Raw genomic sequence first — 13,037 nt, forward strand, 5'->3', positions numbered from 1 at the left:
CCCCCCACGCCCCTACTTCAACTCCCCCGTGTCCCTCTGGGGAGGCCTCACAGTTTGAAAACCTCTGCTTTAGTGCAACTGACTACTTTGTAAATGGAAATATGCAATGTCACAGTAAGTGGAATGAATCTGGTAAACGCCTGGAAGCTGAACATCCACTTTAGTACAGACACAAAACTAGACAATTTTTCTACTGCAACTGTACTCAAATGTGATTTTCTAAATCCCAAACAAACAACTGACTGGCAGTGACCCGGGGTCCATTCACACAAAGACACTAAACAGAGGGAACTCTGACTGGTCTGGCTGCAGGAGGTCGACCAGGAAACAAACAGTCCCCGACAGGCCTTCAAACAGACTGTAGACGCTGGTCACCGAGCGGGAGCCGGCCTTAAACTCCTCAGTGAAGAGGAACTCTGCAAACCTTTGGGGAGGAAAGAAGAGTGGGGAGACATGAATGGAAAGTGACATTTTAAGTGAACAGATTAGAGCTGATAGGAAGCAGGGCCAAAGCTACTGCACCACCGAGGACATCAAGGTCACATCTTCTACATTTTTTGTCTGAGGAGAGATTTATATTCTAGAAAAACACATGAATTAGACACAATGGGGTATTTAGTCTAAAGTTATTTTGGACTCCATATTTTTAAAATGTGGATGTTTCTGGTAGCCATGCTAACAGCTCGCTTACATCCTCACGATGACAATGCTAACACGCTGATGTATAATGTTTACCATGTTCACCATTTTAGTTTAGCATGTTAGCATGCTAACATCTGCTATCACTAAACACAAAGTACAGCTGAGGCTGACGATGATGTCTTGGACACATTCAAACTTTTACCAGATGATGTCGCTGGAGGAAAAGTTTAGGAATCACCAAAGTTAATCAAATTCATAGGGAACATTAATCCATCCAATATTTGTCGAGAAATTTCAGTTTCAAATGTGAACCTCATGGAGGCGCTAGATGAAAGTCAGGAGATCCTCAAAGTCAGTAGGATTCTTTCATGAATATCTGAACAAATTTCATGGCAATCCATCCAATATTTGTTGAGATATTTCAGCCTGGACCAAAGTGGTGGACCGACAGACCAAAACTGTCATCTCTAGAGCCACGCAGCTAAAAAATGAATGTGTTGGCTGGTCACAAATTTCAGCAGGTGGGTTTCAATGGTGGAGCTTGAACTCATGACCTTAGCATTTCTAAAATCCAGACTACAGCCCCGTGGGAAACAGTAGGAGGGATTTTTTACCTCTGAGCGCGGTAGATGTATTTCGTGTTGCCTGTGAGCCGATAAAGCAGGAGGAAGATGTAAGCGCTGCCTGCAACTCCGTGACAAATCCCAGGTCCCTTCTTCAGCAGACCTTTCTGCCACACGAGCTCCCCACTGCAGATACACGTGTCCAGATACTGGGGTTTCTTATTGATCAGGTAGGCTTTAGCAAAAAGATACGCCACACCTGCACGAGAGGATGGAGAAACTGAGAAGCCATGTATGTACACCTGTGCGGGCTCATGTGTGCACACCGAGCGTACCTGGGGCTCCGTGACACCAGTGCACCAGTTCGTTCTCTCTCTCGATGATGGCGCCCAGCTCTGCAGGCCAGTTACAGTTCTGCTCCTGATTCATGAGGAAGTCGACGCTCTGCCACACCAGGTCCTTCTCTGCCCAACTGAGCACGTCCTGGTAGCTCAGCAGCATCTGCAGCACTGATGAGAGGCCGTGGGCTGCACCTGACAGGAGGGGGGATCACGTACCCATCGAACCAGGCATGCAGCAAAGCACCATGCCAGGCACACAAACAGACACAACCCGAAGCCTTCTGGAGTTTCTTTTTGCTTCTTACCTTACAAACTGGAGCCCACTATACATACTTGACAGGCATTTTTTTGTTTTCCATCACTGAGGAAGTCATCTGCCAGAACAGTTGAGCTCCTGTCAAATACGTAAGCGGTACTAAACATGCTTTAGTGCAGTAATCTTGAGGTTTCAAAGACAAGATACTCATCTGATCCCTGAGAGCAATCGAGTAACATACTGTACATGCAGAGTGAAGTCGAGAAAGTAAAACAGATCTTTGTAGTCTTGCAGTTTTAGCCCCAGACAAGAAAGTCGATATTGGACGATTCTGCAAAACCACGGGTTACATTCAAGGTGAAATTCTTTTACGTCCAAAGCCAACGTTTTTCTACAATATCTGCGAATGGCAACTACAGAAAGGTTCAGGTTAGGGGAAGATCGTGGCTATGGCAAATTAAATCTGGTTAAGTTATGGTTAAAGGAAACATTGTTTTCTTGGCGAGACTTAGATGAGAAAATTGATACCAGTCACATGCCTAGCTGTTCAATATGATTCAATTCAGCTAGCTTAGCTTAGCATAAAGCAATAGAAAACTGCTAGCCTGGCTCTGTCCGAAGGTGCCTGCCAGCACCTCTGAAGCTCACTAATATACATGTTGTGTCTTGTTTGTTTAATACTTATAAAAAACCAAAGTCTAAAAATGGATTATGTGCCGGAGACTACAAGAAGTTAATTCTCCCCACCAAGATATACTCCCCCAGCACATAACCCCCTGTAAAACAGCAATCTGAGGTTATTACACTTAAAGTTTTGTGCAGATTAAACTAATGAACGGCACACTTCCTGCACTGGCAATGGATATAAATCGTGAAGTGCAGAATCTTCAAATATGGACATAATTATCTGGGATACCTGGCAGAGTCTTGGTGAGCAAATCTTTCAGGACAAGAAAACTGTAACACATGCAGCACCTTTGACCAGGTGTGTTCACTAAACATCCAGATATTTCTTCTTTAATGTGTCATTTATTTCACCTCCTCATCATCCTCAAAGTTCTTGATCTCCAACCCTGACAGCTTCTCTTCATCTGATGCAATCAAGGAAAGGAAAGTTAGCTTTACACACTTTAACACACCAACCCTGCATCTATAACCGTCTCTAAAGTCTGCATCTTTGACTGATAACAGCAGATCCTATAATCAGAGGACAGCAGCTTTAACTAAAATCTAAAATTTCTTAATGGTAATTCACACTTGTACCTGGATAACAAGGACAGACATGAAAGACTTCTGTATCGGTGAACTAACTTTGCTGGTGTTCTTACCAAGATACTCTGTTCCATAGTACGAGAACATGAGGGGGAAAGGCTTCCTCTTCCTCCTGGCGTACTGCTTTCCTGACTCGATGATGGCCTGACAAATAGATTTGATTTGATCTTTACCCAGAATCTGCAGAATAAAAGAGAGTTATTTGCAAAGTTAGATGATTAACTTTCCACGATACAAAATATGAACAAACACTTAAAAATTTAAGACTCAACCATTCAGTAATTTTCGGCCTTGTAAATTATAGTTATATATACATATATGATATAAGAGTTGTGTGTAAACCTGTTGCATCATAATTTTTTTGTTCATGCTCATGATAATTAAAATTCTATTCAATCTGTAAAGTAACTGGTAACGTAAGCTATCAAATTAATGTAGTACAATATTTGTAGTGGAGTAGAAAGTAGGATAAAATGGAAATACTCAACGAAAAGTACCTGAAAATTGTACTTACAGTAGGATACTTGAGTAAATGTGCACGGGGTTGTTGTCTTGTGTGTGTGTGTGTGTGACTATTTGACTTGTTAACAGGTAGTCCAGTGTTTTATGTGAAGTAGGCCACTAACAGTGAGACACTCTTGTGGTTTAGGAGCTCACCTCGATGCCCAGCTTCTGTCTGAGGACCAGGGCGGCACACAGGTACCCAGCCCGCCCCACAAACAGCTCATCCGAGCCGCACTCCAGGAAATTGATGGGCGCGCACACCTCCCACAGGTTACGAAATTTGGTCAACGGCTTAACGAAATCAGCCAAGCCCAGGGATTTGTATATCATAGCGGCCACCGCGTAGATGCCCGCCCCGCCGAGCAGAAAGGCGGCGCGCATGTTTGTGTCGGGCTCCGCATCCACGTATCTCACCGAGGCGTCGATGATGTGCTTGGCCGTCTTCAGGTAGACGTCCCGGTGCTCGGAGAACAGCGGGCACTCGCTGACGTGATACAGCATGTAAGCCACCCCGGCCGGACCATCGTACAGCCCTCCGTCGCAGTCGCTGATGTCGGTGGGAAGCCTTTTCAGGATTTTATCGACGGTGGCGACGACGGAGGGCAAGATGGCTTGAGCGCTCTGACCCGGGATCAGCACGCCTTTGTAGTCAGAGAAGCGGTTGGCAAAGCAGCGCGTGTTCTCCATCACCGACGATGATCAGACGACAGACACAACGTGCAGGCCCCAGTGTTGTGGTCTGCTCGGTATCCAAGGATGCGAGAGGAAACAACACTCTGGTTGACCCAGTCCCGTCAGCCCTCAGCTGATTGGATGACAGCAGTGATGGATCAGCCTCATACTGGCTGACTGGACCTGCACGAGTTCACTTCAATGTCTGACAGAGGTGGAAAGATTTACTCAAGTTACTTATCTAACTTCTACTCCTACACTACAATTCAGAGGGAAATATTGTACTTTTTACTCCACTACGTGTATTTAATACCTATAGTTATTTTGCAGATTCATATTAATAACACAAAATATAATCAGCAAATAAATGATGATGTACATTACATCATGCATGTTTGACCATCCTGGGTTGGACCCCGTTTGCCTGAATGTGTTCCCCCTACAGAACATATTCAACATATTGACAGAGCTGAGCTGACTATGGGCTTTCATGGCTCAGGGGAAATGATTCCTGTAGGAGCATTTCCTGCATTTTGATCTGAGCCTGCTGCTATATATATATATATATATATATATATATATATATATATATATATATATATATATATATATATATATGTATATTCAAGCTCACAGAAAGAGGCTCCACTCAGATACAACGCCGTGGAAAGTTGGAGGTTCTTCCCAGACTTTCTAGAACAGGCTGGCTATTCCAACATGGGGAGGACTGACAGTGGGGGCACAGCTGATCCACCGATAGGAATGTCTCCAGCCTTCAGGTCCGAACCTCACACATGCGCTGGTACACAGGACACACCATGATACGCCTTGAGCTCTCCCTGGCTTTGTCATACTGTTGAATCAACACATCTCAGTTTCAACAATAACTGAACATTATGGCCTTCATGAATGTAGGATCTAATGCAGGACTGCTGAATGACACTACATTAGTTTTGGCTAATGCACACTCGTAGGTATATTTGAGTAACTCACATCATGTCTGTTGACTCTGTCGAAGCTGTGACCGAGTCTGCGGGGTCGTGGGTAGCAACCAGCCTGTGTGAAGCCACCGTTGAAGAGCTGTCCTCAAATGGATCCTCCTCCTCCTCCTCTTCAAGGTCCAGACGAGGTCACATATCTTTGTTGAGAAGCCATGAAAAAGTGCATTTTGAGATGTAATCAGTGTCAACTCAATCTTATTGTTTTCAGCGTTCAGTTCAGCTTCTTCACCACCAGGTGGCGACAAAAGCCCGCAGGCTCAGCCGGCTGCTGTCCATGGTGCTGAAGCCACACACGGTATTTAATGTTCACAACAAATACACACAAAAATACTTTGAACTGTGGGGAGTTGATTGAATGTAGCCCTATAACTTATCAGCGTCCCCCACTGGTGGAAAGTAACTAAGTACATGTACTGAAGTACTGTACTGCAGTATTAAGTTACATAAGTTAAATAGATTTGAGGTAGTTTTACTTTGCCGCTTCATACTCTCTCTACTCCACTACATTTCAGAGGGAAATATTGTACTCCACATTTATCTGATTTTACATGATGTTACATTCTTAAGTTTTTTTTAAATATAACACATTGTTAAAGATTAAATCAGTGATCTTCAACCTTTTTAACGTGTGACCTCTTACAACTAAATCTAAACTTCACATAGTTTCATTTAAATAACTGTTCAAGGTCCAAAGAGGTCAGATTATCCAATATTTAGTAAAAAAAAATGCAAAGATTAGTGGAAGGTCACAAAAATAAATTAACAAATATATACAACAGAAATTAACACAAAGCCTCAAATGTATCTTTGGAGGGACCTGACACCTAGGCTGGGAACCACTGACCTAAATTACCTGATTATTTATGAAGAAGTTAAAACTAGCACCACCTCGATCAACTATGCAAAATGCTGCTTGTACAATGATGCAACAGTATCATTATCTTTCAGGCACATGGGACATTTTTCTGCAGAATGAATACTTTTCATTTATATTTGGCTTGATTTTGGCTCTTTAAGACTTTCTACTTTTGCTCCACTGCATTCATTTTAAACCCCCAAATACATGAGATATTGAGATTTATCACAGGTAACAGCTATCAGCCGTGTTCATTACAGCGTTATCACACAGCGTGCCATTTCCAAGATGACTCAAGTGGTTATCTGAGTCCAGATTGTGTGAGAGACGCTTCGAAGAACATTTTAATTTGAAATGAGGTTTTTTTTGGCCCCATTTATAAAGAAAGAGATAAAAAAAAGACGATGAATGCCATGGAGATATGACTGTGGAAGCAAAGGTCACCCTATGAACATGGAACTACTTACATTCTTCTTCAAAAACTAAAATGAAGAAAAATAAATGCAAATTGAACAAAGACTTTTCTGCAGATTTAATTTGAAACGGAAAGACACAGGCTGAGGATGATGGAGAGATGGTGGATGTCGCCTTGACATCAAGGAGGAGTGGATGCAGTTGCACTCAGAGGTCTGAAAAACATCATTTGGATCAATCTGGTCCATCCAGTTATTACTTGAAACAGCAGGCAGTGGAGTCAGCATCGGTTTTTGTCGTGTGTTCCTGTTTGTGAGCTCAGATAAAAGCATGGTTCAAGTCCCAGCAGCCATTTCACTTTGATGACTGTTTTCTCTCCATCTTATACAAATAGTAAGAAATAAATTATACACATTTGAGGGGGGGGGGGTACTTTAGAGAATTACCAACTCTGCAGCCAAAACACATTAGGCAATTTTGACCAAAGTTCTCAAACAACAGAAGAGTCTGGAAAATTAAAATGGTTGGAGTCATGCTCGGAGGAGCATCTTTTCATCTGTCTTTTCTGCTGCCTTGATACGAGAAAACTCAATTTGCATTTATATTAGAAAATGATTTCAGGGGCCTGTTGGCACCATCTGATGCACCATAAAATAATGCAGCTCCAGAATGAGATGTGGGGACTTTGGACAGTGTGTAGGTGAAAGGTTTAGAGGAGAATAAAGGTGTTTTGGACATAAAACAAACACGTTTGAAACTTCCATACCTCACTTAGCCTACTTTTTAAATGAAAATGAAATGTATCCATGGAGTAAGATTTATAAGACGTATTTTTAACCAAATCGGTATTGTCTGCAGTTCGGAAGTGAAGTGGACAAGTTCTTAGAGTACAAAGTCAGGCTGTGCAGCCAACCATTTTAAAACCCATATGGCGTTATTTATTTCAAATTCTAGTGGACGTTTCCAAATATACCAAATATATCAGGGTGAATTATGGGAAATGTGAATACAATGATGCACAGGACAGCTAGAATATTTCCATTTGATGGGTGCAGCCTGAAAAGATATGGGTATTCTTGGTTTTCATTGTCAGAACATGTGTGCATATATACCAACACTTTCTGAATTACATTAGATACACTGAGGAAAGTAATACAAAGAATACGATTTTAACAACCTTAAAGCTTCCTACTTTAGGGGGAAATCAAAGGGAGGACCTCTATTCTGTTCGTGGCGTTGAAACAGATCAGCCTATACATCCCCTATATGTATATCTGCACCCTCATCTTGACACCATACAGCCTGTAGCGCGTGAAATGACGCACGCAGCAGCAGGAGGGCATATAGTTTATAAAGTCAGGCACCAGGACACATCAGACTCCCCTGTTGAAAACCTCTGTCCCCTCCCTGAAGGCTGCTATGTCTCTGGAGGATTCATTCGTTTTAACCCCAGAGGACAGCAGGGTTTTGGTTCTGAATGTGTCCAGAGTATTTTGGGACTCCACAGGGGAGCAGCAGCAGTACAACATCTGGCTCCCTGGTATCGGAATCGCTGCCATCTACGGAATCATCATCATCGTGGGTCTCGTGGGAAATGTCACTTTGATGAAGACGTGTCTGTCGGTGAAGTCCATGCGGACGGTGCCCAACCTGTTCCTGTCCAGCCTGGCTCTGGGGGACCTGCTGCTGCTGGTGACCTGCGCCCCGGTGGACGCCAGCCGCTACCTGGTGGACGAGTGGCTCTTCGGCCGCGTCGGATGCAAACTGATCCCGTTCATCCAGCTCACCTCGGTGGGAGTCTCCGTGTTCACCCTCACTGCGCTCTCTGCGGACCGGTACGAGTCTGGGCATGCTTTTAAAAGTGTTATTAACTTCTCACCTTCTTGATTCCTTGAACATTAGGTTTCTTTAGATTGAATAAAACTCCACACAGTGGGACTGACACTCACTGATGCGACGTGAAGCTTATGGGTGAAAAAGTATGTTTTTGACTGCTGCATCAAATACACATATTTTACATTTTTAAATTAAGGAAACTTAATTACTTAAATTAAATTATTAGGATATTAAAGGCCTGAGGTCTAAATGCAAAGCCCTCTCCATGTTGTCAGCAATAAAAGACTGAATAATGTATTTGTTTATTAGTCAAAAGTAGTCACTCACTCAATATTCACTCAATATTTTAAATTATTGAGTCTAAAAAATGTGTGAGTTTTTCATTTTAAAATGTAAAAATAGCACAACTCACCTTGAAAGCCCCACCATGTCAGAAATACTTTATTATGTGGTATTGGTAATCAAGGTCCGCATACTTGCTTGTACCCTGAGATCATTTAAACCCCTAAATTTTCCATAAACAAATTTGCTGGCAAATTTGTGTTCTCCTCTATAATTTCAACTAAGGTTCTGTGGGTTTGAACAATGCTTGTCCACACAACAGGAGTTTGTAAACACGATCCAACAGTGGCTTAAAATGTTCAGTTATTGTTAAATTGTAAAAACTACTGTGAGAAGAATGATATTGTCCAAATACAGTACGTCAACTAAATGAGAGGTTCTTGTTGGAACATATGAAAGTGTGATGTTATGTGATCTTGAGTTGCCGTGAGTTAGATTGATCTACTACAGTGTTTCCCAACCTGAAGGGTCACAGGATGATTAACAGAACAGGGAAGCAGAAAATACATACGATCAAATTTATATTTATTTTGTCAGACTTTCCTCTGAAAATGATTCATATGATACAAGGAAATAAATCTCTCTTAAGTTACACTGGTCTAACCAGACATGCAACCAGTAACAAGTATATTCTTTCATTTTCAGGGATCACAAGCCAAAAAAGGCTGGGAACCCCTGATTTCACATATGAAGAGATAATTTGGTTCCATAATAGATAGAGAAGGTCCCGATTCTCTGCTGTATAATCTACTGTGAGATAATCAGAACTTTCTTATTAATTCAGTCTCCTGGAGTACTGCATTGAAATCAGTGATTAGACAAAATAACACATCATGCAGTTGTTTTGGATTACATGAATAATGCATGATGAGGTAATCAGAGTTCAGCCTGATATGAACAGTCTCTGTTAAATAATGTGACATTGTTCACCCCCTTTTTAATTACAGCTGTTTGATTCCTTTTCGTGATATAGCTGTTGTGAAAGGACATACGTTAAGTCTGCTACTCTGTAAGTATTTCCTTGGTACCGTGTATGTACCAAATATTTACACAATAAAATTTAAATGAATGCATTTCCTCTAGAAAATACGTATGAATGCTGAAAGCTGAAATAAATTGCCTGAAAAATCTGAAAGCTCAAATGCATTTGCGAAATGCATTTTTTATATCTGTATTTATTATTTGTATATTGTTTTACTTTTTTAAAAAAGATACTTCTAATACTTCTAATTCTTATTGACACAGTGCTTGTCTGCTGTGTGTTTCTGCACCTTTCTGTCTTTGCTGCTGTGGGATTAATAAAGTCTAAGTCTAAAGTCTAAAAGTCTAAAGTCTAAAAACCTGGCAGCTGAATTGTAACACTGGCAGAATTGGACGCTGAACTGCATTTCTTAGAGAAGCTGAAACACATCGGTAGAAAAGCTGGAAGCTAAACTGTAATACTGTCAAGTCGAAATGAATTGTCTGAAAAGGCTGAAAGAAGAAATGCTTTGTCAAACCGATGAACTACATTGCTAAAAGTTTGTATGTGACCTGTAGTCTACTTTCAATTGAAGTGTAAGCTCTGAAAGAAGTGTAAAATTTAACGTAATGAGTATAATTTCAATGACTGACAAGAGTTGAGTGTCAGGTAACTTGCAAGGAGTTAAAGCACTTGGTAGTCGTGGGTGACGTGCAAGCAATGAAAAGAGTTGATTGTCAAGTAATTAGGCCTCCTTGAAAGAGTTGAGGTGCAATCTGAAGTGTATTACTTGAAAGAAATTTAAATTGTCAGTTGTCAGTTGAAGTGTAAGATATGAAAGTGAAATGTGAAGTATGAGCTGAGATGAAGAGGAGGTTCTTCAGCACTAGGCTATTCCATAACTCAGAAGGTGTGGATAAAGTTAGAAATGACTCTGAAACTACCGTTTTAAAAGTCCCCACATCGGTGTTTTTGCTCACGAGCAAAATTATCATCAGAGCCGATGAGACAGTCGAAGGGCTCACTTGTTGCTGTGAGGCAGAATATTGAAAATCTGTCGGTCCTATTGCTTAAACACTGACTTTGTGTAGAAGAAGACACACTTGCCTACATTTTGATGTACAGATTGTGTATGAGAAGTGAAAGTTGTGGAAGTTACAGAGGGCTGAAGCCAGAACATTTTGAAAAAGCAGAGCAGCAGAAGAGGATCAGCCGGTGACATCAGAGGTCATGTGACATTCTAAGCAGCACAATACATTGTAAACTCAGAAAAGGACTTAGAAAAGCATGAAACTTAAACTGTGATGATTCAAAAACTGTAAAAGATATCAAAAAGCTGAATATAAGTTTAATAGTTCAAAGTCTTGTGACCTGTTTCAAGTTTAAATGAAGTCTGTAGCTGAAAGTATGCGGAGGGAGTAGAACTTCAAATAGAGTGGGTTTGAAGATCATTTGATGATTCCTCCCATTCACTTCCATGATAAAAAAAATTGAGCTGAACATTTTAACATTTGAATGGTTTCTGCTGGTATGCAGAAGGAGTAGTCGATTGAAAAATGTATGGAAAAAGAATAATAAGAAGTCAGAATGATAAAGATTAGAAGACCAATAGTGTGAATGCTGCTTAATCAGCATTAATTACCAATTTCTCTTTTTCGTTCAGGTACAAAGCTATTGTCAAACCGCTGGACATCCACAGGTCCAGCGCTAGACTCAGTATCTGTTTACGAGTGGGGGCGATCTGGCTGTTCTCCGTGACTCTGGCGATTCCTGAAGCCGTCTTCTCTGACCTGCACACCTTCACCACCAGCCACACCAATGAGACATTTGTGACCTGTGCTCCCTACCCCCACGCCGGGGAGCTACACCCGAAAATCCACTCCACTGCCTCCTTCCTCATCTTCTACATCATCCCGCTCTTCATCATATCTGTCTACTACTGCTTCATCGCTCGCAGTCTGGTCAGGAGCTCTGTGGACATCGCTGCTGAAGGACACCTGCACCTCCAGAGACAGGTCCGAGTGTCCGAGTGTGGGGTCCTCTGCTTTTATGTCTTATTTCCAAAGTGGTCTTCATATGAATCCTTCTTTCCATTAAAGGAAACATTTAACAAAACCATTAGGTTCTCCAAATACTTTAATAGAATAGTTTGACATTTTGAGAAATACGCTTATTTGCTTTCTTGTCGAGAGTTGGATGAAAAGATAAATATGAAAATATGAAGCTACAGTCAGCAGCCGGTTAGCTTAGCACAAATACGGGAAACAGCTAGCCTTGATCGGTTCAAAGCTAACAAAATCCACCGTTTGTTTAATCTGTACAAAAATCGAAGCATGAAACTACAATTCCCTTTTGTCTCCAGTTATGGGCCAGACTATTTCTTGGCTGGGACCAGTAACTTGCTGGAGTCTCTGCTGGTTGCCTAGTAACTGCTCCTGTGCTGCTGTCACACTTTGGTTTTGTACTGGCCTAACCCACATTTTGACCTGATGATGGCGCTGGAAGAAAAGAAGATCTCTATATATTTGCAGGGTGAAAGTCTGTAGAGAATTTATAGCAATCCATCCAATAGTTGTCAAAACTGTCTGGTGGCTGGTGGTGCTAGAGGAAAAGTCAGGGGATGACCAAAGTCACAAGGACTCAACCCCCGGGAACCATGAATGTCTGCACACACCAAAGTGGTGGATCATTCAAACAACAATCCCTGGAGTCATGCTGCTACTGTGGCTAAAAACAACAAACAGCTACAAGATGACAAATAAATAATAACAAGGACAAAGATGTCACAGATACAGATTATTTGTTTGTTTGTTGAAACTGATTTCCTCTCTCTCTTCTGTCCTGTCAGATCAAGTCCAGAAAACGTCTGGCCAAAACTGTGCTGGTGTTTGTTGCCTTGTTTGCTGTCTGCTGGCTGCCAAGTCACGTGATCTACCTGTACCGCTCCTACCACTACGACCAGGTGGACACCTCGCTGGGCCACTTCATCGCCAGCGTGTGTGCTCGCATTTTGGCCTTCACCAACTCCTGTGTGAACCCATTTGCCCTCTACCTGATGAGCAAAAGCTTCAGCAAACACTTCAACAAGCAGCTCCTGTGCTGCGCTTCTCCCAGAAGGTTGTACAGTCAGAGCAGCGGGAGCACAAACATAACCACCGTCTGAAAGCACGTGTGTTTTCATAAAATTCGTGAGACCTGTGCTTTAGCAGGACTGGAGTCATGGTCATCGTCTTTCAGCAGACTTTGTAAACTATCCAGTCAAAGACATGGAAATAAGAGGTGATGCAGGAAGACACAGAAGACACATTTCATCTCTGCTTTAAAACAAAATAGTAACTGTTGGTTGAAAGACAAAAGCAATCACTGCAGATGTGAAG

The 13,037-nt window shown here is 41.8% G+C and overlaps 2 protein-coding genes across 2 annotated transcripts; one reads left to right on the forward strand and one right to left on the reverse strand.

Annotated features, from left to right (window-relative positions):
* Nucleotides 1-264: 264 nt before the first annotated feature.
* LOC139292901 (lanC-like protein 3) lies at nt 265-4,265 on the reverse strand. Its single transcript, XM_070915302.1, has 5 exons — nt 3,732-4,265; nt 3,131-3,254; nt 1,541-1,738; nt 1,257-1,464; nt 265-424 (listed from the first exon to the last, which is right to left on the reverse strand). The coding sequence occupies exons 1-5, from the start codon at nt 4,263-4,265 to the stop codon at nt 265-267; spliced, it is 1,224 nt and encodes a 407-aa protein (XP_070771403.1).
* Nucleotides 4,266-7,940: 3,675 nt separating this feature from the next.
* Nucleotides 7,941-12,823, forward strand: LOC139292778 (gastrin-releasing peptide receptor-like). The gene is made up of 3 exons (XM_070915156.1): nt 7,941-8,356; nt 11,324-11,675; nt 12,509-12,823. The coding sequence occupies exons 1-3, from the start codon at nt 7,941-7,943 to the stop codon at nt 12,821-12,823; spliced, it is 1,083 nt and encodes a 360-aa protein (XP_070771257.1).
* The last annotated feature ends 214 nt before the right edge of the window (nt 12,824-13,037 follow it).

Source organism: Enoplosus armatus, chromosome 11, assembly GCF_043641665.1.
Source record: "Enoplosus armatus isolate fEnoArm2 chromosome 11, fEnoArm2.hap1, whole genome shotgun sequence".
Classification (NCBI taxonomy): domain Eukaryota; kingdom Metazoa; phylum Chordata; class Actinopteri; order Centrarchiformes; family Enoplosidae; genus Enoplosus; species Enoplosus armatus.

What these genes read in the sequence shown, in the direction of transcription:
- LOC139292901 (XM_070915302.1), bottom strand. Translation starts at nt 4,265, where the DNA reads ATGGAGAACACGCGCTGCTTTGCCAACCGCTTCTCTGACTACAAAGGC. An exon ending in CTATGGAACAGAGTATCTTG is followed by an intron (nt 1,739 to 3,130) that starts GTAAGAACACCA and finishes CCCTCCTGTCAG; the next exon opens with GTGCAGCCCACGGCCTCTCA. An exon ending in CTGGTGTCACGGAGCCCCAG is followed by an intron (nt 1,465 to 1,540) that starts GTACGCTCGGTG and finishes CCTCTCGTGCAG; the next exon opens with GTGTGGCGTATCTTTTTGCT.
- LOC139292778 (XM_070915156.1), top strand. Translation starts at nt 7,941, where the DNA reads ATGTCTCTGGAGGATTCATTCGTTTTAACCCCAGAGGACAGCAGGGTT. An exon ending in ACTGCGCTCTCTGCGGACCG is followed by an intron (nt 8,357 to 11,323) that starts GTACGAGTCTGG and finishes TTTTTCGTTCAG; the next exon opens with GTACAAAGCTATTGTCAAAC. An exon ending in ACCTGCACCTCCAGAGACAG is followed by an intron (nt 11,676 to 12,508) that starts GTCCGAGTGTCC and finishes CTGTCCTGTCAG; the next exon opens with ATCAAGTCCAGAAAACGTCT.